General features: G+C 38.7%; 1 protein-coding gene across 1 annotated transcript in view; it reads right to left on the bottom strand.

Annotated features, from left to right (window-relative positions):
• Nucleotides 1–24,544, bottom strand: part of GTF2F2 (general transcription factor IIF subunit 2) — a 167,715-nt gene that overhangs the window by 122,779 nt on the left and 20,392 nt on the right. Inside the window, 2 exon segments of the mRNA NM_001266711.2 lie at nt 12,684–12,828; nt 14,738–14,756. Of these exon segments, the coding sequence (NP_001253640.1) occupies nt 12,684–12,828; nt 14,738–14,756 (164 nt within the window).

Below are 24,544 nucleotides of genomic sequence, written 5' to 3'. Positions count from 1 at the left end.
GACCGAGTCTCACTCTGTTGCCCAGGCTGGAGTGCAGTGACACTATCTCGGCTCACTGCAGCCTCCACCTCCTGGGTTCAAGCGATTCTCCTGCCTCAGCCTCCAGAACAGCTGGGGCTACAAGTGCGTGCCACCATGCCTGGCTAATGTTTTTTGTATTTTTAGTAGAGACGGGGAATCACCATATTGCCCACACTGAAGTAATTTACATTTTAATTGATTTTACTAAGTTAGGTTTAGTTATACAAAGAAACCAAGTTCTTCCTAAGATTTTAAGTATACAATGAATCAAAGCAAAGAACCAACTTTATAAACTGGAAGCTACAGAAAATCAAAAGGAAGAAAGAGAAATATGTTGGTACAGCCTGTCATTTTCTCCAGATATGACAAGAATTTCCTAAGTTCTTCCTAATTGTTTTATCAAATATGAAATGGACAGGTGTGATCAAAGCTGACTATCACAAAATTTTAGAAACAGGCAAATATGACATACAATAAAAGTAAAAACTTGATGGTGCTTTCTGGCATTCTCCATAAAAATCATAACAAAGATACACAGAAAACAGAGATCCTAAATAAAGATATTTATTTAGTAGAATCACAATCCAAACTTCAATAAATTCGAGACCATAAAATTTAGGTGGAATTCATGAACACTGGAACTAAAAGTTGAGGTCACACTAATACATTCATAGCAATAAATAAAACTGAAGAAAAAAATAATGTGCCAACACTCCTTGCATAAATTAGAGATCAAGTCTTCTGAGAAAGAATACTCTAAATACTATTCCATATTCAAAACATTGTCAGTGGCCAGGCGCAGTGGCTGACTTCTGTAATGCCAGCACTTTGGGGGGCCCAGGCAGGCAGACCACTTAAGGCCAGGAGTTCGAGACCAGCCTGGACAACATGGTAAAACCTCTATTAAAAATACAAAAATTAGCCAGGCGTGGTGGCACATGCCTGTAATCCCAGCTACAGCTACTTGGGAGGCTGAGGAACGAGAATCACTTGAACCCAGGAGGCAGAGGTTACAGTAAGCCAAGATGGTGCCACTGCACTCCAACCTGGGTAACAGAGTGATACCTTGTCTCAAAAACAACAGCAAAAACACTGTCAGTGTGATTATTACAATACAGATGAAGAAGAGAAACTACATTACCAAAATAACACATGGGTGGCAAGGCCAAAACAATTTAAACATCTTTTATCCTTATACTCTACCGATCATTCAGTATTTCACTAGAAACCATGGGACTGAATTTTTAAGTTTCACTGATAATTACTTTTGATCATCTAATTTATGTTAAAATTCCAGAAAAAAATTTTAATTAATATACTATAAAAATAGAAGAAAAAACAGCTTGTCAAGATATAATCTACACTAAAAAATCTCGACTCAAGCTCAACACTGGACTTCCACAACTGCTAGAAATTTGGAGCGCACTGCCTAACACATCTCCAAGAAACTTGGTTGTTTTCCACCAGTTAAACTATACAGATTCCGTTTTGAGAATTGCAGACTAGTCACAATGAGTCACAATAATACACGCCAACTCCAGGACAATAGTTACCTCTAGCAAGTGAGGTAAGGGTTGGGGGGTCTGGGCAGGGGGAAGAAATCTAAAACGTTTTCTAGCTTTAAAGAAATATGGCAAATGTCAACACTTATGAAATATAGCTGTTAGGCATAGGTTATACTATTCACTACACTTTTCTGTACATTTGAAATATTTCATAATTAAAAAACTGAAGAGTAAACCATAAGTTTTAATATGTTTTTGATTCCAAACCTTAATATTATCCTACATTGCGGTTTTTTCTTTTAATCCTCCTCATCCCATCCTCAGACTATGAAAGCTACCACATATTTATGTATGAATACCTGAATATGAAGAGTACAAACATTGTTTTCAGAAGTCTCTAGCCACTAAATAAAGGAACATTTTCTGCTATTAGGTTTAACTTTTCAGAGAGTAGACCTGGCTCAGGCGGCTGGCAGTAAAATACAAAACTGTAGTCAGCCACAACCTTGGTGGCAGTTCAGGAAATAAACACTAAACTCATATATTTTTGTTCCTGTTTGTTCCCCCTCACAAGTATAAGATTGTCAGAAGCTGGTATGATTCCAAATGTTCAGTGGCAAGGCTGTTACTCAAAGGAGTAAGCAAAAAACAGAGCTTCCTTACTCCTTCTGTAGGGCCTTTACCAGGAGAGTGAGAAAGAACCACTAGCTGCCGAGGTGAATGGGACTTGAAGTTGGCTGCCCTGTGAAATGCAGTGAGGAAAGAGACAAGCTGGAGTCACCACAGAGCATCTATCCAGGCAGACCTAGCAGGATTTCTATTACCTACTTAAAGAGACTGTTTTAACAATATATTTCTAAATATCAGGAAATAGTGGCTAGTCACACAATCTCTTAGAGCTTCTGTCATATCATCTGCAAAATGAAGATTTTTTAAAAGTCCCTCCCGCATGGAGTTGTGAGAATTAAATAAGACAGTAAATACAAAAACAGGTTATCCACCAACGGAAGTGTAATAAATACACACCTGAAAGAAATAGTTCAAAAGTGGTTCAAATCTGGTTTAAAAATATGTACTGTATTCATTTTTTCTTTTTTTTCCTTTTTGAGACAGAGTTTTGCTCTTGTTGCCCAGGCTGGAATGCGATGGCGCGATCTCAGCTCACTGCAACCTCTGCCTCCTGGGTTCAAGTGATTCTCCTGCCTCAGCCTCCCGAATAGCTGGGATTACAGGCGCCTGCCACCACACCCGGCTAATTTTTTGTATTTTTAGTAGGCATGGGGTTTCACAATGTTGGCCAGGCTGGTCTTGAACTCCTGACCTCAGGTGATCCGCCCACCTCAGCCTCCCAAAGTGCTGGGATTACAGGCCTGAGCCACGGTGACCAGCCCCTGTGTTCTTAAAACCAACAATAAACACTGAAACAGGCATGCAATTCAGTGTTATGGATGAGGTTCCCCTAAGAAGCACTAGGGGGAAGAATGTCTCTATTAGGCAGGCCATCCCAATAAGAAGGGATCAACACTTCACCAGGTATTTTAAAAAAGAGCTTGCAATCTTTTCACACTACAACACACTAAATTAGCATTCTTCAAAGTATGGTCTATAAATCCCTAGGGGTCCTCAAGATCATTTGGGTGTCCACAAGGTCAAAATATTTTCTTAAAATATTTAATTACGTTTTTCATTGCGTTGATATTTGCCGATAGTGCAAAAGTAACAGTGGGTAAGGCTACCCACCTTTGAGGCCAAATGGTACCAAAACTGTACCACTGTATTCTTCACCACCTAGCACTTGCAATTTTCTAAAAAGTCTGTTTCACTTCAGAATGTCCTTGATGAACAGTAAAAACTGTTTTTATTAAATTTCAACCCTTGAGTATGCATCCCTTAACATCCTGTGACACCAAAGGGCAAATACACAGGAACTGCTTCTGCTGGACACTAACATAAGATGATTGCCTCAAAGAAAAGCACAGTTGCAACTGTTTGAGTTGAGTACTGAGCTGCTACTTTTGTTGTGGAAGATCATTGTTACTTCAAAGAATGAATGACAGACAAAGCATAATCATTCAGACTTGGGTATCTGAAAGATATTTTTTCAAAAATCAATGAAAAAAGCCCATCCTTTAAAAAAAAAAAAAAAAAAAGCTGACAGGATTTGTCATTAATAAAATTCAACTTTTTAAGTGAAAATTAAAGTCTAAAGAACTTCTACCTACCACCATAAACTTAACAGCTCTCCTATACTTAAAGACTTTTCTGATAAAATCAGTAGTGATGCCAATTTTTGATATTCTATAATGACATATGTCAGCATTCAAAAGAACTACATAATTCAGAGAACCAACAGTCTCCAGATGATGGATGTATGATGCTACAAAACCATGTCTGGGTAAGAGATTCATTCCAAATACAAGACAGACCAGTGAATTTAATGTAAGAGGGTAGAAAAGATTTGCTATAGAGTTTCAGATTCTATACTGCAAGTGACCTTTAAGAAACTACCACTTGCAGAGTTTTAGTGTAATAGCAAAAGAAGAATATCTACAACTATCTGAAAATGCTACTAGCTACTCCTCCCTTTCCAACTATGTATTTATAAGAGGTAGATTTTCTTCAGATACTTCAACCAAAACAGCAGATGGTTATAGACTGAATACCGAAGTGGAGATGAAAATCCAGCTTGTCTTAAGCCAGACATTAATGATACCTGCAAAATGGCACTTTTCCCACTATTTTCTTGGAAAACAGATTAAAAAAAAAAGTTAGCATATAATGTATAAAAGACCTGTGAGACTGAAAAGTTTAAGAAATGCTCCATTAAAGTGATAACAATAAATTATGATAGATAATGTAAATAAAGCCTCAGAAAGTCCCACTGCATATGCATCTGGTGACAATTCAGGGAACAAGAGTGTAATTCGTGTCTTAAACCAGTGACAAGAAAAAAAGTTCAATGAAAAAGTACTTCGAATGCTTATAAGCATACATATAAAGAAGGTTTAATTCAAACCTCTTAAAATCATATACCTGATATGATATTCCCCAAAAAATAAGGGAAATGCAGCAAATTAATGTTTCCTATAAGCACCCAACAATCCAACTTAAAAATGAAAACATGGCCAGGCACAGTGGCTCACGCCTGTAATCCCAGAACTTGGGAGGTTGAGGCACGCAGATTACCTGAAGTCAGGAGTTTGACAACAGCCTAGGTAACATGGTAAAACTCCATCTCTACTAAAAATACAAAAAATTAGCCAGGCGTGGTGGCGCACGTCTGGAGTCTCTAATTTTTTGTATTAGAGAGACGGAGAGACGGAGTTTTACCATGTTGGCTAGGCTGATCTTGAACTCTCGACCTCAGGTGTATTCTGCTACTTGGAGTATTCTGTTACTCGGAAGGCTGAGGCAGGAGAATCACTTGAACCCGGGAGGCAGAGGTTGCAGTGAGCTGGGATTGCACCACTGCGCTTCAGCCTTGGCAACACACTGAGACTCAGTCTCAAAAAAAAAAAAAGAAAGAAAGAAAACACTTACCTTTATTTTTCATTTACTATACTTGCAGGACAGTACTATACAGGACAGATTATAAATTGTACAGTTTCAGTTAAGTTTTCAAAAGGACTGGTAATTCAGCATCTTCAAAGAGCATTACCATTTCTATACATTCTTCTCAAATACAAACTAGTATGTTCTTAGTCATATGTGTAATTGGTACATGTTACCAAATTCAAGCTTGAAAGTAAATACCTACCATCAGTGAACTCGGCTGCTACTTTATCTGGGGAATATGTCTCATGACAATATGCAGAGTGGCTAACCAAGTGTCACAGAATATGGTACTGAGCTAATCTGATTAGCCAAGAGAAAGTTTAAAAAATCATCTGTGCCAAAATACAATGAGCAAAAACTAAAGTGAGGAACAAAGGGATTTAATATTCGACTCTGAACCTCAAGTGTCTTAAGAAAAACACTTTGAATCAAGAATATCTGAAGGCAGACTAGCCATCCCGTGAGTAACTACAACAAGCTATCTCACTTGAGAACCATTCTAAAAAGTACCATTAGAGTACTAATTCTTAGGAGGAAATAAATGATTTCAACATGTTTGCTTTAATGAACCTATCACTCTGTGCTCAATCCCAAGCCACAGATGTGCTCAATGCTATACCAGGCACCATGAAGATAAGCATGAGAAACGGTCCTTGGGACAAAACAAGTTAACCTACTGCCATACAAGTCTAAATGAAGGAAAAATCAACAAAGGCTGGATCAGTAAGGGAAGGCTGATTATGACTATAAAGGACAAATCCCTGACAGAGGAAAAAGAAAGGGAAAAGCACAGGCCACTGTGCAGGAAGGTATGGTAAAGGTAAGAGATTTCCACAGATGGGGCTGGAAAAGGGCTGGGGATGATGGGTGGAGTTTTCAGAGGGTTGCTTTGATTCAGTGGTGTATTAGTCTGTTTTCATACTGCTGATAATGACATACCCAAGACTGGGTAATTTATAAAGAAAAAGAGGTTTAACAGACTCAGTTCCACATGGCTGGGGAGGCCTCATGATCGTGGCAGAAGGCAAAAGGCATGTCTTACATGGTGGTAGACAAGACAGAATGAGAGCCAAGTGAAAGGGGAAACCCCTTATCAACCCAACAGCTCTCATGAGACTCATTCACTACCACAAGAACAGTATGGGGGAAGCTGCCTCCATGATTCAATTATCTCCCACCAGGTCCCTCTCACAACATGCGGGAACTATGGGAGCTAAAATTCAAGATGAGATTTGGGTGGGGACAGAGCCAAACCATATCAAGTGGTATCCAGAAATGTGTATATGTGATTCCTACTACAGAAACGACCAAACGACCAAATGCGAGAATAAGAGGAAGCTAAGAATTACTATGGCCAAGATAATAGAAGAATAATGTATTACTGGCAGAAACATGGATATATGGAGAATAAGGAAATGGATAAATGAACTTGATTTTCTATCTCCTGGTTTCAGGTAATAAATCCAATTAGCAGGCTGGGCACAGTGGCTCCTGCCTATAATGCCAGCACTTTGGGAGGCCGAGGCAGGTGGACAGCTTTGCACTCAGGAGTTCGAGACTAGCCTGGGCACCGAAACCCTGTCTCTACAAAAAAATAAAAAAATAAAAAAATAAAAAACTAGCCAGGCATGGTTGCATGCACCTGTAGTTCCAGCTACTCGGGCGGCTGAGGTAGGAGGACTGCCTGAGCCCAGGAGGCAGAGGTTTTAGAGAGCTGAGATTGCGCCACTGCACTCCAGCCTGGGTGACAGGATGAGATCCATCTCCCCCCACCAAAAAAGGATATCCAAGTGGACTGTCTGTTAAGACAACTAAAGATATAAAGCTGGATATCAGGTGAGTGAGTAGACCTCTGTCACTGCTACCACTCTAAACCAAGCTTCTGTCATGTCTCCCCTGGATGACTATAACAGCCTCCTGGTTCCAGCCCTGCCCCCACTCCATGGTCTCTTCTCAACCTACCAGTCAGAGAAAGTTTTTTTTTTTTTTTTTTTTTTTTTGAGGCGGAGTCTCGCTCTGTCTCCCAAGCTGGAGTGCAGTGGCCGGATCTCAGCTCACTGCAAGCTCCGCCTCCCGGGTTTACGCCATTCTCCTGCCTCAGCCTCCCGAGTAGCTGGGACTAAGCGCCCGCCACCTCGCCCGGCTAGTTTTTTTTGTATTTTTTAGTAGAGACGGGGTTTCACCATGTTAGCCAGGATGGTCTCGATCTCCTGACCTCGTGATCCGCCCGTCTCGGCCTCCCAAAGTGCTGGGATTACAGGCTTGAGCCACCGCGCCCGGCCCAGAAAAAGTTTTTAAGATGTAAATCAAATTATATCACTATGCTGCTTAAAACTCTCCAGTGACTTCCCACTTCACTAAAAGTAAAATCCAAAATACTTCTTATAGTTTACAAATCTTTTCATGATCTGCCAATGCCAACACCCACCCTTCTTCTCTAGCCTAACAGCCCACTACTCTTCCCCCTTGCTCATCTACTTTATCCATACTGACCTCTTGGCCACTCCATGAACATACCAGGCTTGTTCCCAACTTGGAGCATTAGTCATTACTGTTCTCTGTCTGCCTTAAAAACTCCTAGCTGGCTAACTCACTCCACATAGCTACCCCTTTCGCCTCCTTCAAGATGTTCAAATTTCACCTTCTCAATGAGGTCCCACCCCGATTGCACTATTTTAAATTGTAGGTCCTAACCTCAATCTGATACTCCTGAGCCTACTTCCCACTTTATTCCCAGAAAATTTATCAACTTCTAGCCAGCAATATAATTTACTTATGTTTATTGTTGTCTCCGCTTAGTAAAATGTAAGCACCACAAGGGCTGAGCCTTTGCTGGTTAAAGTATCCCAAGCCTAAAAGGGGGCCTGAAAAAAGCAGGCACATATATTAACTTATTGAATTAAATAACTCCTACAAAGGCGTCAAAGACAATGAAAAATGAAAGCAAAAAAGTCACTGCGTTATCAGCTCTAACCCTGCCCATTTCTTTCAATATTTTCTAACTCAGTAATGGTTTCACTATCCCTCCAGATGCTCAAGCCAAAAAAAGCCTAGAGCCAAAAAAGCCTAGAAACCATTCTAAGCTTCTCAGTCTTCCAATTCCCTCACAGCTGATTCATCACCAAAAGCTGTCAAAATAACCTCTAATTCTGGTCGACTTATCTGATGGCAAAAAAGATTTAAAAAAAAAATTACCTCTATTATCCCTGGAATATGATCCATCTTTTCCACTCCCATTGCACCAATTCAAACTTTTTTCATCTCTAACCTAGACTATGACATCCATAACCAAGTTTTTTGCTTTAAAGAATTTTTATTTAATGATTTTTTAGATAGCTATGACAGAGGATGACAGGCAAAAGAATGCCAAGTGAAGAATTGGATCCTTGAAGGCTAGAAAAATGAATTTATCTTTACTATCTTTCGTCCTATTCATATACTTCAAGGTCCAGCTCAAATATTATCTCTACTTCTGAAGCCAGTTCCCTCAGGCAAAGTACACATGCTTTTTTTCCTCTTTGTGCATAACTCCATTGGAGCACTTGTATTCACATACCAGTTGCCTCAGTGCACAGGAGGCTAATCTTATTCTAGCACAGGGCTTAGCACCAAAAATATCTATTGAACAGATGAATGAACATTTTTGTCTAGAATTGGTAGTTATAAATAATAATATCTAAGAGTCAGACATGGTGGTGCACGCCTGTAGTCCCAGCTACTCAGGAGGCTGAGGTGGGAGGATCACTTGGGCCCAGAAGTTCAGCCTGGGCAACAGAGTGAGACACCGCCTCTAAAAAAAAAACAAGAAAATCTAACTTTGAATAAAAGTAGGAATGCCAAGGAGGATGCCAAAGGCAGAAAAAATAGAAATTATCTATAGTTATCAATAAATAGTAGATGAAAATACTAAACTGAAGACCCAAGGCGGGGAAATGCAAGGCCAAACACATGAGGTATTTCCACAGAGATAAGGGTAATGGATAAGAGAGCTCCATGAAAATAACAGAGAAATATTAATAGATCATTTCGACTTTCATAGAGGAAAGCAGAAGTGGAAGAAGGGGTAACCCAAAATAGCCTATAAAAATAAAATATATTCTTTCAGACAGGAACACTGAATTAGAAATACATTAATTGAGTTCATAAAATGTTGATGACACGCAGATTATTTTAATTGAAGAGAAAATACTGTATAACTTATCATTAGTCCCCTCTAATTCCCTCTCCCTAGAAGACCCAAATGTGCCAAATTCTATCATTAGGAAAATAGGCTCAAAGGAGGCCTCTCAAAAACTAGCAAAATCACATTAACAGGAATAAAGTTATTAAAACTAAAACTCCTAACATAGTGAACTAAAATGTGATTTCAAGCTTCCTTACAAACTCTACATTTTATAGACCTGTGCACTAATAAAAAGAAATGAAGAGCCTAGAAAAGCAAGTATGGTTCTATGCTTGATAGAAAATGTAGAAATATTCCAGATAATGCCTACCTCATTTATATTTCAATGTAAAATCAACAGCTTACTCCCTATAAAATGGCTTAGTCACTTATACTTTGGCAGGTTCATGACCAACTAAGGTTAAAACTAGGATAGTGGTTCTGTAGCTTTTCTGAGCCACAGATTCCTCTGAGATGCCAGTGAAAGCGCTGGAACCATCCTATAGAAAAGAATGCACAAATACAACATACATCTAACATTTTAAATACGTCGCAGCAGTCACAGAGCCCATTGTACTATTTATGACTTCCAAGAGATACAAGGAACCCACTTGTATAACCGCTGCTTTAATGACTAGAAACAGCAAATACATAAGACTCCTCAGAGGAGATAAACTACTCACAATTCTAGAGCTTTTTTCTTGGTCATGCAGGCAATTGAGAAACATTTAATATAAAAATCCCTACTGGCTGAATTTTATCAAGTGATATACATCCAGATTGAGCTAAAATGCATGCACTTGCCTTAAACTTGAAACCTAAAGTGTTTAAAAACAAGGTGTAATATTAACAACAGCAGCTAATATTTGAGCATTCATTATATACTGAGCATTGTTCTAAGTGTTTAAATGTATTCATATTTTTATATGTCAACAAATTATCCTCATTTCATAAATGAGAAAATTAAGGCACAGAAAGGTGCAAAGAGAATCAAGGAACAATGACTTGAAACAGAAATAATGAGGTTAAGAAGTAAAATATTGTTATAGTGTATTATAACTAATAGCAACTTAGAACTGCATTTGTATTATCACAGTTGTGCAAAGCAAGAACATACCGTCCAAGCCCCAGAATAAGGATGACAATCTTAATTCTTTTCCATATCCCTGCCAAGATAATCCTCATAAAACCACGTTCCCTTCAGAGTACACTGTAGCCAGAAATGTGAACACGAAATGTTCAAAAAGAGCACAACACTAAAGTATTTTTAAAATGTAAAATGGAAGACTAATTTTGAGGCTAACAAATGTTAGCTTTCTAAATCACTGTCTTTGTAGAAGCACCAGAAATAAATCATGTTTTCAAAAAATTAGTCACTTAATAAGATGTAAAAAATCTGTAATAGGGTACTTTTTTCTACAAAAAAAAGTTCAAGTTTCCCTACCTCAAACTTTTATCAAGGCGATGTCTCCTTTTTACTATCTTGGTGCCATGCCTCTTCCACTCTAGGACAATCACAAAAGTAGAGAAAACCTCACAGGTTCAATGGATCTTATTAAATCTCATCAATCAAAAGGAATAGAGTTGTTGAAACTAAAACTCCTTAACTCTTTTTTTTTTTTTTTGAGATTGAGTCTCCCTCCATCACCCAGGTTGGAGTACGGTGGTGCAATCTCGGCTCACTTCTACTTCCACCTCCTGGGTTCAAGCGATTCTCCTGCCTCAGCTTCCTGAGTAGCTGGGATTACAGGCACCCGCCACCACGCCTGGCCAATTTTTTATTTAATAGAGACAGGGTTTCACCATGTTGGCCCAGCTGGTCTCGGACTCCCGGCCTTAGGTGATCTGCCCACTTCGGCCTCCTGAAGTGCTGGGATTACAGGCACGAGCCACCGCGCCCCGCCAAAACTAAAACTCTTTAACATACTGAATTCAAATGCGCTTTTAATTTCAGACAAATTTCAGATTTTTAGATAGGTCTATACTATGCCCTGAACTATGCAGCATGCAATAAATATTTGTTGAAAGGTTGAATCTTCTCCAGTATAAAATGGATGTATTGAAGAAACTGTTACTTTTCTGCCTTCCATACTACTACACTATTAATTATTAGAGCATCAGAAAACTGCAGTGAAACCAACCTTCTACCTTCAACTACATAACTGAAGAATTATAATTTACCATTTTGTTATACTGTACACCCAAGAAAAAAAGAATAATTTTTAGATCATTTTATGTAGCTATTGGTAATTGAAGACACCACAAAAAAATTTATGAGGATGTACCTTTTTTTAACCAATGGTGTTCTTAACATACTATAATTTCTTATAGCTTCCTTTGCAATGTTTGATGAAATACAACAAAATCACAAATGTTTTCTTTTATCAATAAGCTTTTTGAACCAGATAGCAGAAAATTAGCTCCATTAAACTAAGGTGGCCTGTTGCTTTAATAGTATTCTAAACTCAGTGAAAGATAAAAATCCCAAAACATGGAAAATATACTCATGCTGAGTGTGTGCCACAAGAAAGTTCCTTCTGTATTTAATTCACAAATGGAAACATTTGCTTCTGATTTATTGAACTGTTAAAATATCTCATTGCAAACACACACAATCTTAAAACTCTACACAGAAACTTCTTAGAAGCCAATATCAATTAAAAGTTATCTCTGTGCAATAAAAAGGTCCCCTTGGTATACAAAGCATACAAGATGAAAAATTCAGACTAAAATATTCCCTAATATCGAGCTGTATTTTTAAAGTACAACTTATACTTGCTAAATATCAATTTACTAAAACAAGCAACGATGACCTTATCTTGGCAAAATTCAGAATACTGTTTCTTCAACATCTGAGAAGGCAGCTTGATGAACCACATTCTTCCATCTGCTTTGTTCTATATCTTCATATCCCAAATAATTAAACCCTTCTCAAGTAATGGCCAAAATTTCATTAATCACAAGAAAGTACACAGAGCAGAGAAGTAGCATAGTATGAATAACAGAGGTACACAAAATGAGAGATGGAACAGTCTTGGTAATGACCTTAAAAAAGCAAACAGGAGGCCGGGTGCGGTGGCCCACGCCTGTAATCCCAGCACTTTGGGAGGCAGAGGCAGGCGGATCACCTGAGGTCAGGAGTTTGAGACCAGCCTGACCAACATGGAGAAACCTCGTCTCTACCAAAAATACAAAATTAGTCGGGCATGGTGGTGCATGCCTGCAATCCCAGCTACTCGGGGGGCCGAGGCAGGAGAATCGCTTGAACCTGGGAGGTGGAGGTTGCAGTGAGCTGAGATTGTGCCACTGCACTCCAGCCTGGGCAACGAGAGCGAAACGCCATCGCAAAAAAAAAAAAAAGCAAACAGGAGTGTATGTTGAGACAGAAAATCTATACAACAAGTACAGGAATCACATTAAATAATTCCATTCCCACTTACCTGATGAGCTCTCAGTAAACACTGTTAATGTCTGTCCTCCGACACTTTGCAAGACAAATGGGTGTTCTCTAGGAGCACTGACTGAAGCCGGTTTTCCACCAATATCATGAATATTTGCAAGGTCCTCATTCAAAGTAAATGACACCTAATAGACACATTAACCAGAGATTATAACAGACTTTTGTATTCAAACTACATATAAAAAAATTTTAGTTATAAATCAAATTGTTTTTAAATGTGTTTTCCAGTCATTTCATTAAACACTTTAACTTTATTAAAAACTCCTTAATACTTGCTCACAAAAAGAGAATGTAAACTGGACACACTGGTGCACACCTATAATCCCTGCTACTTGGGAGGCTGAGGTAAGAAGATTCCTTGGGCCAGGAGTTCCAGGCTGTAGTTCACTATGAAAAGCCATTGCACTCCAACCTTGGCAACACAGCAAAACCCTGTCTCTTAAAAAAATCAAAAGAGAGAAAGACAATCTATTCCCGTTTGTCAGAATAATGGGGCTAATAAAAAAATAACAAAATCACATCCTTTGCAGCAATGATGCAGCTGGAAGCCATTATCCTATGTGAATTAGTGCAGAAACAGAAAGCCAAATACCACATGTTCTCACTTACAAGTGGGAGCTAAACATTGGGTAGACATGGACCTAAAGATGGGAACAATAGACATTAGGGACTCCAAAAAGAGAGAAGAGACCAAGAGTTAAAAAACTACCTATTGGTTACCATGTTCACTATCTGGGTGACAGGATAAATATCAGCCCAAATCTCAGCATCATGCAACATACCTATGTAACAAACCTACACATGTACCCCCGAAATAAAATAAAAATTACTACAACTAGTAAGAAAATAAAAAACAAAAACAAAAAGAACAATGGGGCTAATCTACCATCATAAAAAAAGACAGTTTTCATGTTTTCTCTAGTCTGTGGCTGAAGAACTCTTTCCAAAACAGGGGTAAGATTATTTTTTTCCAGCTGGGCGCAGTGGTGCTGGTAATCCCAGCACCCTGAGAGGCCGAGGCAGGCGGATCACTTGAGGTCAGGAGATTGAGACCAGCCTGGCCAACATGGCAAAACCCTGTCTCTACTAAAAATACAAAAATTAGCCAGGCATGACAGAATGAGACTCCATCTCAAAAAAAAAAAAAAAAAAAAAATCATCTTTTTTCTTTTTTCCTAAAAATCTCTGAGGTCTGAGGTCAAGGGATCATGTCTTACTATATTTTATATCCTTAAGATCTAGCAGAGTGCCTGGCTTATAGAAGAAAATAATATTGCTGAATAAGCGAATATTTTAAGAATATTAAGAAAGCAATTGTACTTAAGATGTGGGGGTGTGAACTATTTACTCCGAAAAGCTTAAACACTCCCATAAACAGAGGATGTATTTATTTCGTAGGTCTTAATGACAACTATATGAGTACATGGTATTATTTTTGAATGTTTTGACAAATACAACTCAACAGTTACAAGGATAGCTCAATAATAAGGTTTAGAATAAAAAGACATACTAGGTGTTCTTTCAAAATGCTTTGTATCAGATATCAGATCTCCCCAAAAGAACATCACATTTTACACTAAACAGACTTATAAACAAAATTACTCATCTCCCAAGCATGTAGGAAGATCATAAAGTATTTATTAAATATCTCTCTACTATGTGATAAGTACTGTAAATCACAAACTGTACTCAATGGGTCAGAATCTAAAGTCCTCAAAAACTCCGTATCAAATGCCTTTGTTGCACTGAAATAATACTAACGTATTAGTACAGTATTACAGAAGTTTTACTCAGTTTCATGGTACCAAAAGAGGGGAAATGTAGGTCAAAGAAGAAAAATGCTGAGAATGAACAACTAGAAAAGAGTCCATTCATTCACACAAGGGTGGCATTTATACCTTTATGTATTCCTAACCATCAGTCATGCACTTGATGTGGCGTTTTCTAAAATTCAAACACTCTTTCTTCACTATTCTTAATGAAAAGTAAGATAGTCTCAAGTTTTAACTAAAATTTCCATATAAATAATCTTACCTCAGTCCTTCCTTGATTCCTAAAGGAGAGGAAAAGAAATATTTTAAATTATTTAGATGTCATGTTGTTTTCAAATGTGAGTTAAGAGCTTAAAAAAAAAAAACACTTCATATTTACATAAAATATTACATTACAGAGATTAACCAATATTTACCCTTGACTCCCCACAACTGTCCTATTTACAATCTTATGAGAAAAACAAACTCACATTAATCACACATCACTATTTTGTATATTATGAGTTTATGTCACTTAACTCTATTATAACCTCTGCTAGTTCTATTTTGTCCAAATAATGATCTTATTACAATTCTTTCTTTTTTCTTTTTTAGATTTTTTTTTTGTTTTTGAGACAGGGTCTCCTTCTTTTTTTTTTTTTTTCTTTTTGTTTTTGAGACAGGGTCTCCCTCTATCAACCACAGAGCCCCAATCATGACTCACGGCAGTCTTGACCTCCTAGGCTCAACCGATCCTCCCACCTCAGCCTCCCACGTAGCTGGGTCTACAGGTGCATGCCATCACACCCAGCTAACTTCTGCCTTTTCTTTTGTAAAGACAAGGTCTCACCGTGTTGTCCAGGCTGGTCTTGAACTCCTGGTCCCAAACAATCCACCTGCCTCAGCCTCCCAAAGTGCTGGGATTACAGGTGTGGGACACTGCACTCAGCCTTATTACAATTTTTATCTTTATTTCTGAGCATTTTTGGCATTCAGCAGCATGTTAATACATATATAATACCAGATCTACATAGTACTTCATCAAATTTTACTATTCATTTTATCTAGCTGAAGAGGTTTCATTTACCTAACAAAATCTTAAAGATCAAGTTATTAAATGTAATAATTTAAATTATGAGCAATTTTTCTCTATTATAAAACAATATATGCCCATTATATAAATATTTTTAATACAGACAAGCAAAAAATAAGTTTTAAAATAGCCACAATTCCATTGTTAACTTCCTGGTACAGTATCTTTCCACACTATTTTCTATATACTGTACTTGAATTATGTTTTTAAATTTTAATTTTTTTTACAAAGCAAAATCAATGCACATCCTATATTAGAACTTAATTTTTTCAAAAACATGTATTAAATACCTCCTACATGCAAAGTACTGAGTTAGCCCTGTCCCAGCCAGCAGAAGGTATAAAAGGTGTATCCATAAACTATACAGTGAGATAAATTTTAATGTTCAATTAAGGGAGCCGCAATGCACCAGGATCATACAGCAAGAAGCCATTTCTTCCATTTGAAGAATTAAGGAATGGTCCAACAAAGAGGGAACTCTGAGCTGAGCCTTAAAGCATACTAAGATTGCAATAACTTCGAGTGGGGAAATACAGTATCAGAAGTGAGAGTTGAACAAAAGTCACGAAAGGGTCTGATCACAAATGAGTGATCAGATTTGGCTAGAAGGGAAAGGCAAAATAAGAAAGGGTAGGAGATGAACTCTAAAGCAGAAGTGGGGCTCAACCATAGAAGCTCTTGAATATCACAGACAAAGTACAGACTTTATTCTTTGGGCAATGGAAATCAGTAGATACTGTTTGACCAAAAGAATAACAAGTACAAACATTTCCTACAGGAAACTTGCACTAGAAAATATATACAGAATAGACTAAAGGTGACTAGAGATAGGAAGATCAATTAGAAAACCACTGTTTCTCCATAACATTCAGTTTAGTTCCTACCTGCCTTCATTCACTAGCTCAGTTAATCACTCATTATGAAGGGTCTACTATACATCCACTATGCACTGTGCTAGGTATATGGTACAGTATTAAGTGTGGATCCTTGACCTCAAGGAAGTCCCAGTTCAATGAAAATAGACACGTCTAATACATAAACAAATAAATAAGACAGTTATATCTTGCCATAACAACAAAAACTTTATGGCAAAGGTATATACCATAAATGTACCTGTCAGGGAAATGCAAACTAGAAAGCCAGGAAAAGAAGTGAGTAAGGGATGAAGTCGAAAACACGGGGGGGCCGGGCTTAGTGGCTCACGCCTGTAATCTCTGCACTTTGGGAGGCCGAGGCAGGTAGATCATCTGCGGTCAGGAGTTCAAGAACAGCCTGGCCAACATGGCGAAATGCCATCTCTACTAAAAATACAAAAATTAGCCGGGCATAATGGCGGGTGCCTGTAATTCCAGCTACTCAAGAAGCTGAGGCAGAGAGAACTGCTGCTTGAACCTGGGAGGCAGAGGCTGCAGTGAGCTGAGATTGTGCCACTGCACACCAGCCTGGGCAACAGCGAGACTCCATCTCGAAAAACAAACAAACAAACAAAGAACATGGGGGAATTCCAGGCTAAGGGAATAGCCCAAATGAAAAAATAAAATATCTAGCACATTCTTTCTGACACTAGTGAATGGCAGCCTGGAGTCAAATGGTAAAGAATCACTTACGACAGACTAAGGATTCCAGATTTTTCCACAGATTTGTTTACTGTAGAACTTCTCAGTCTTTTATTTATTAAAATGCAATGTCAATCTCTTTTTTGTTGAGGAAGTATCTTAAAATGAGGTGAGAAAATTTTAAGATTTCACAGAAAAATATGATTTTCCAGCTTCTCTTACAAGAATTAGAGATATGGCAAAGATTGGCCCCCAATTCAGCATGACAACAATACCCTCAACATGCATTTTGAGGCAGGCACTAAATTCACCATAGTCCCTTCTCTAGTACTCCTGAATTTAGCTTCTAGAGCTCAATTTAACGTAACTACCGTTTATTTAACTACCTGTGTAAGGCAGAGGTGCTGTAGACAAGCAAAGGAAAAGATGCAGAAGACATTTCCATAACATTTACACAATTATACTGAGGCTAAGGCAAACACCCACATAGAAAGTAAAGAAAGCTTGAAGCAGCTAGTGGTAGAATGTAAGGAAGAGATACACAGCAGGTCATTAAATTGTTAAAACCAAGAGAAGAGGAAATGACTGGAAGTGGGCAGCATAGGAAAAAAGATGAATTAAAGATCATGTTGACATTTTCAGTCTTGGTAACTAAATGCAATTAGGGAACACAGGAGGAGACAACTTCATTTTCACACATATATAATTATAACAGCATCTTAATTGGAATGATAGATTGATGAGCTCTAGATGAGTTAATATTCTCTAGAAAAAAAGCTAATCCTTGAAGACTTAAAACTTATTGAAAAAGAATGACATTCCCTTGTCTTGCTGTGTGAATGTATGAAGTACACACAACCTTTTGTTATTCTACATTACAACTATAATATACTCTTTGTATGATGACCTGTGTGCAAAATTTTAAATGCTAATTATTGTACAATACAGTGCTATCTTCAGAAATTAATGAAGTAAACATCTGGCCACCCTTTCACTAAATTTCTCAGAATGCTAGGCATTTTCTCCTTTACTACTCTGATTCTGTTTCTCAATACCCCACAGCTACTTTTTTAGATTCCGGTCTCATTCCTTTTGCCTTTCTTAATTTGTATTAATCATATCTTTCCTTTTTCTTACACTTTTAAAATACTTCTTAGATTTGGTACCAATGGGGCCTGGCTTTTCACTATCACTAACAGCCAATAAGCAACACTTTTTCCAGGTTAAGAAAACCAATAAAATAATATCAATATTCAACTGTTGGCTCTTGTTGGTTTTATTTTCTTTTTGACCTGTCACCCAGTCTAGAGTGCAGTGGCATGATGATGGCTCACTGCAGCCTTGACCTCCTGGGCTGAAGTGATCCTCCCACCTCAGCCTCTGGAGTAGCTGGGACCACAGGTGCCCATTACCATATCTAGCTAACATTTATTTTTATTTTTGTGGAGACAGGGTCTCACTATGTTGTCCCAGTTGGTTTGCAACACCTAGACTCAAGTGATCCTCCTGCCTTGGCCTCGCAAAGTGCTGAGATTACAGATTTAAGGCACCGCACCAGGCCTTCTTTTAATTCCTATTCATACTTCCCCTAACTGAAAAACTGAGCACAAAAACCATTAGATGAAGCCAAACAACATAGGTATCTTCTTCAGAGTGGGTTGGATAGGATGGTCATGTCCAAATGGGGTGAAGAGGATGTCACTGGAGTGAAGCAGGCAAGCAGGGGCAAGGTATCAGCGCCCAATCAGGTAAGGAGGGCATCGCGATAAAGAAGTGGCGCAGTAAGAAGTGTGTCAGAGCCTAGCAGGTGAGAGCATCCACGTATAGGAGGACAACCTGAAACAGGATGCTGGACCCTTCGTGCGGTAAGGAGGCATTCCTATGGAGGAGAGGAGAAGCCTCAGAACCGGAATGGAAGCCTGAACAGGGTGAGGAGGGTGTCCCAGTGCAGGACAGCGAAAGTGGCAGTACACTGAGGGGAGCTACAGCCCAAGCAGAGTGAGTAGGGCATTCGCACAAGGAGTGGGGAACAAACTGAACAAGTAAGAACAGAGGCCCAAACAAATAAGTAAATATATTAAGGACAACAGGAACCAGGTTTCTCACTTTTGGAAAAGAAGTACCAGTAAGAAAAGGAAGAAAACTGGAACAAAGCATGTGGTATTTTACTGGAACTGGATATATCAGTGCAAGCTCAATTCAATAAATGTAAATACAGAAATATAGATGTAAAGAGGGATGTGTGGGGTGTGTGTATATACATATGCTCCCTAGCTCGGTTCACTGAGAAGGCCTTGGAAGCAGCAATAAGCATTTGGGGTATCCAGATCTTAGTTTCTAAATATCATTCGCCCCTAAAAGGAACCATGGCCAACTCCTTGGAGAAATGGCTAACTCCAGGGCTTAGGCAGAAATGTACAAGATGAGTCTTAAAACATCTCTCTATGTCAAAAAATAACAAGTGCTCAAAGAATGATGAAGACATGTCAAAAGGGCACAAATATTTTATCATTAATTTATCCTCACATATTAATCTTTCCATCACTCACTTATTACTTCCATGGGATAAGTTCCTAGCAGTTGATGGAATTAAAGAAACAAAGAGAAATTTATGGAATTGCTGGGTGAAAGGCATGAATATTTTGTTATTAATTTTTCTAGCTTTCTCATTATCCCAGTCCCACTCTACTAGATGAGCTTATTTGTCTGTCTCTCTAGATAATGGCAGCATCAAGAACTGAACAAAATGCTTGAGCTGTGAGCTAACTGGCAGAGAAAACAGTGGGATTATTAGTCTATGTTGTTTAGAGCAGGAATATATGTGTATGTTGTACAAGTTATACCCACACACATATGTTGCCAGACTGCCTTTCAGAAAGTTTGTAACAAATTGAACTCCCATCATCATATCATCAGTGTGACACTGCTCTAAACTTAGTCAATTTTGTAACAGAAAAAAATGTGTCTCATTAATTTTTCGTTTCCATACTTTTTATTATTAGCGGGTCCCCACAGGACCCAGAATGTTAAACGTGTTTAGAAATAAAGCTAGAAATTAAGTCTCTGGGAGAAGCCGTATCATCAGTACAGGCTACGTGATTATCAATAAGATACAACGTATATCAAACATTTGGAAAACTGAAGTATTCTGAGGCAGGATGGTAATGTAGAAACAAGGCTGCCTTTAAAATTGAACAAGCTAAAGCAAAACTATAATTTTTTTTTTTGAGACGGAGTTTTGCACTTGTTGCCCAAGCTGAAGTGCAATGGTGCGATCTCTGCTCACTACAACTTCTGCCCACCCCCTGCCCCCTACCACTGGTTCAAGCGACTCTCCTGCCTCAGCCTCCCGAGGAGCTGGGATTATAGGCACGCACCAACACATCTGGCTAATTTTTGTGTTTTTAGTAGAGATGGAGCTTCACCACGTTGGCCAGGCTGGTCTCGAACTCCTGACCTCATGTGATCCACCTGCCTCGGCCTCCCAAAGTGTTAGGATTACAGGTGTGAGCCACCGTGCCCAGCCCAGCAAAACTATAAACTATATTAAAATGTGGCACACATCAGATGTCCAAAAATACAAAAATAATCCAGGTACATTGATTTAGAAATGTCATATAAATTGCTTGATAAAAATGGTCCAAATGTTACCAACTGTCAGAACAAGCTGTTACTCTCATCTTATTCACAACTAGACTCTCCTTTTTTTGATTATTAAGACAGAACCAAATGCAGGAAGAGCTGCATTCCAAGTTGCACGTCTTTTCCCTCCTCTCTGCCTATCCCAATCTCTCCACCCATAGCCCTGTCTTCTGGAATGAGCAGCCACACTACACAGATCTCCCAGTTTCTGGCCTGCACCACACAGCAAGCTGCTGCTGAGCTTCGGAAGATGTGGTAAGGAGGGGAGGTCCTCCCGCACCACATTAGACACAATGCAGTGTCTACTATCTGGACCGTGTACTATGTGTGGTTACGACAGCAAGAGAACTCTTATTAACTACATATTCTACATGCATTTGAACCTATGAGGTATTAATACCATCTCCTCAGATGAGGAAACAGAGTAAACAATTTACCCAAAGTCACATAGCTAGTAAGTGACAGGGTAAGGACTAAACCTCAGGCTAATTCACAGGTCCATACTCATAACCAGTATGTTACGCTGCCTTTCTAAAATCTTAGTTGTTTTCATTTTACCCAAATATACGTTTTTTTGTGTTGTTGTTTTGTTTTTGTTTTTTTGAGACAGAGTCTTGCCCTGTCGCCCAGGCTGGAGTGCAGTGGTGCGATCCCGGCTCACTGCAAGCTCTGCCTGCTGGGTTCACACCATTCGCCTGCCTCAGCCTCCCGAGTAGCTGGGACTACAGGCGCCGGCCACCACGCCTGGCTAATTTTTGTATGTTTTTTTTTTAGAGACGGGGTTTCACCATTGTTAGCCAGGAAGGTCTTGATCTCTTGACCTCGTGATCCGCCCGCCTCAGCCTCCCAAAGTGCTGGGATTACAGGTATAAGCCACCATGCCCGGCCTTCAAATATACGTATTTTTTTAACCACAGGTAACCTATTACCTATAAACCTGCAAACTTAGAGGTTAATCTGTCTCTAGGAATCAGTAGTTGATTCTACATTTAAAATATGTGAGTACAGTTTACCTGGTTTGCCCTACATCTTCTCTTAACAGCCCTAGACTTTCAAACGTTCCTTATAAGACATTAATTTTTTTTCAACTTTCTGATTATCCTAGTCTCACTCCACTGAATGATCTTATTCATCCATGTCTCTCTTTAAGTGCAGCACTAAGAACTGAACATAATGTTTTCACTGTGAGCTGACTGGCAAAGAAAGGAGTAGGATTATCATTCCACTTCATTCTAAACAACAAACATCTATTAATGGAGTCTTTTGTTTGTAGGCTCATAAATTTGATGACTCATATTTACCTCAAAATCAACTAAGGTCCTGATAGCCTGGTCACATGCACTGCAGGCCATTCCTCACCCATCCTACACTTGTTTAATAGGGAATTTAGTTAATTCGGTAACAGCAATGAAAACTAAATAAATTAGGAAAGTAAGACAGCCTGGAGAATACAGCCAGGAGACCAACTAGGGAACAAGCTGTTTTCAAGCATTTTCATGGCAGTCTTAGGGTTCTAATTACTATAAGTCTGTTCTCATCACTAAAAGCATCTAGATCTTCTATAAGACTGTGTTACGTTAGGTAGAAAATCTGCTAGACCTGTTGCCTACATATAAAACACACAAACACACACAATCTGCTCCTTGTCTCTGATATTGGTATAGATAGAAACCACTAGATTCCCTTTTAAGAAATTCTGAGGGCCAGGCATGGTGGCTCACGCCTGTAATCCTAGCACTTTGGGAGGCTGAGGCGGGTGGATCACTTGAGGTCAGGAGTTCAAGACCAGCCTGGCCAACATGGTGAAACCCCGGCTCTACTGAAAAAAAAAAAAAATTAGCCAGGCATGGTGGCAGGTGCCTGTAATCCCAGCTACTCAAGAGGCTGAGGCACTAGAATTGCTTGAACTCAGGAGGTAGAGGTTGCAGTGAGCCGAGATCATGCCACTGCACTCCAGCCTGGGCGACAGAGCGAGACTGTCTCAAAAAAGAAAATATGGTGGGCTTACTTTTTCTTCCACTGTGGCTGAGGAAACTGATTTGAATAAAAGAATTTCAACTCACTTCTACTGAGGTTTTACTTTCAAAAGGATTCAGAGACTAAAATGAGAAAAACAAGGAATATAAGTACCGGCCACGCACCATAGGGAAGAGATCAAGATGCAACAAAGTACACCAAAGCCTTAGAACTACATATAAGAGAGAACAACAAAGAAAGCAAAATCCGACTTCTGCGCTATGTTCTGAAGTTAGCAAAACTAAGCCTAAAGGGGTTAGAAAAATACTTCGCTCTGGATTTAAAACATAACAATGTTTTAAAACTTTGTCTGTATTAAACACCCAAAATGATTTGTATGGAGAGTAACCTGGAGGGTTACATACCAAGCAGTTACCCATGGCCACCCATGGCCACCTCTGACGCATGTGAATGGGGAAAACAGAGACCTTTTCATTTCGTAAAAATTTAAAAGGAAAAAAACAAGGAAGTATTACTTATACACTAAAACACACACACAGTATTTCTAAGGAACTTTGGTTGGATCCCTAGAGAAATCAAACAATGCCAGCTCATAAATCAGCCTGGTAATGCATAGAACCACCACCCACCGTCCTCACCCATACCCCTACACACACATCTGCTAACATTTAGGACAACTATATTATCAAAACCAGGACATCCTGGAGGGTGGAAACGGGGGCACTAATAATTGCATAAGGAAACACATAAACTGGGAGGGTTCCAGGCAAACCTGGAGGTTTAGCCACCCTATGTGAATTAGATGCAACTATGTGGACCATCTGCTTTAAACTAAGAAAAAGACCTTGAGATTTTCTACCAGGCAAGGATTGATAAGGAAAAATTGCAGCATGCCCATTATTGCTTATTTAGCATGTTATCTTTAATATTTTACTTTAGTGATCAAAGTGGTACTTGAGATTTACATGGATTTCCTCTCAGCCTTGTTTCCTTTTACTCTTTTTCCTGTAATCTTTTCCCCCTCCTCCCAAAAAGAGATATTATATTTCTCAACCAGGTATTTTCTTTACATAGAGGTTTTCAGGAATATAATATTCATGGTGGGACAAGAATATTACATGGAAGGAGAACATTTGAGTTTACAAATATTTTAACAAATGCTAAGCTATTTAATTTGTTTTATAAACATCCTATGGGTTGGGAAGGCATTATTATCCACATTTTACAAATAAGAAGTGTAAGGCCCAAAGCCAAACAACTATCAACAGCCATTTAGGACTAGAAGCCAGATCTTGAGCTCTATAGTGAAGGCACTCCACAATACCATGAGGTTCATCATCTAAGTCCTTTCTCCTTTAGCCTGCCTTTCTTCAGTGACATACATTCTTGAGATTTTATCTTGGTTGTGGCTCCCATTTCAGTAAAACCTAACATAAAAAAACTCTGATGTTCATTACAGAACAGTAGCTAATTATGTACATTAAAAAGAACTTCACACTGAGGAGAAAAAAAAAAAAATCCCGTAGATTTCAATATTATTTTTCTCTTTCAATAAAAGTATGACAACTCATAAAAATGTGATACATCTACAACTTTCCAGGAATACGTTCATCTTATAAACTTAAATATACAAATAAATAATAACTATTTCCATATTATCTCAATGGATTATTAATATAAAAGCCCTGCAAAAAGGCAACTTTTAGGATAAGAAATCTAAAGTCAGAAGATTCAGTGACTTATACAAAGTCTCACTTATAGTAAATTATTGAGCTACAACTAGGACCTGCTGGAGTTTTCTGACTAATAAAAGGCCAGAATA

This window comes from Macaca mulatta, chromosome 17 (genome assembly GCF_049350105.2).
Source record: "Macaca mulatta isolate MMU2019108-1 chromosome 17, T2T-MMU8v2.0, whole genome shotgun sequence".
NCBI classification, from domain to species: domain Eukaryota; kingdom Metazoa; phylum Chordata; class Mammalia; order Primates; family Cercopithecidae; genus Macaca; species Macaca mulatta.
This window is presented reverse-complemented; position numbering and strand designations above follow the sequence as displayed.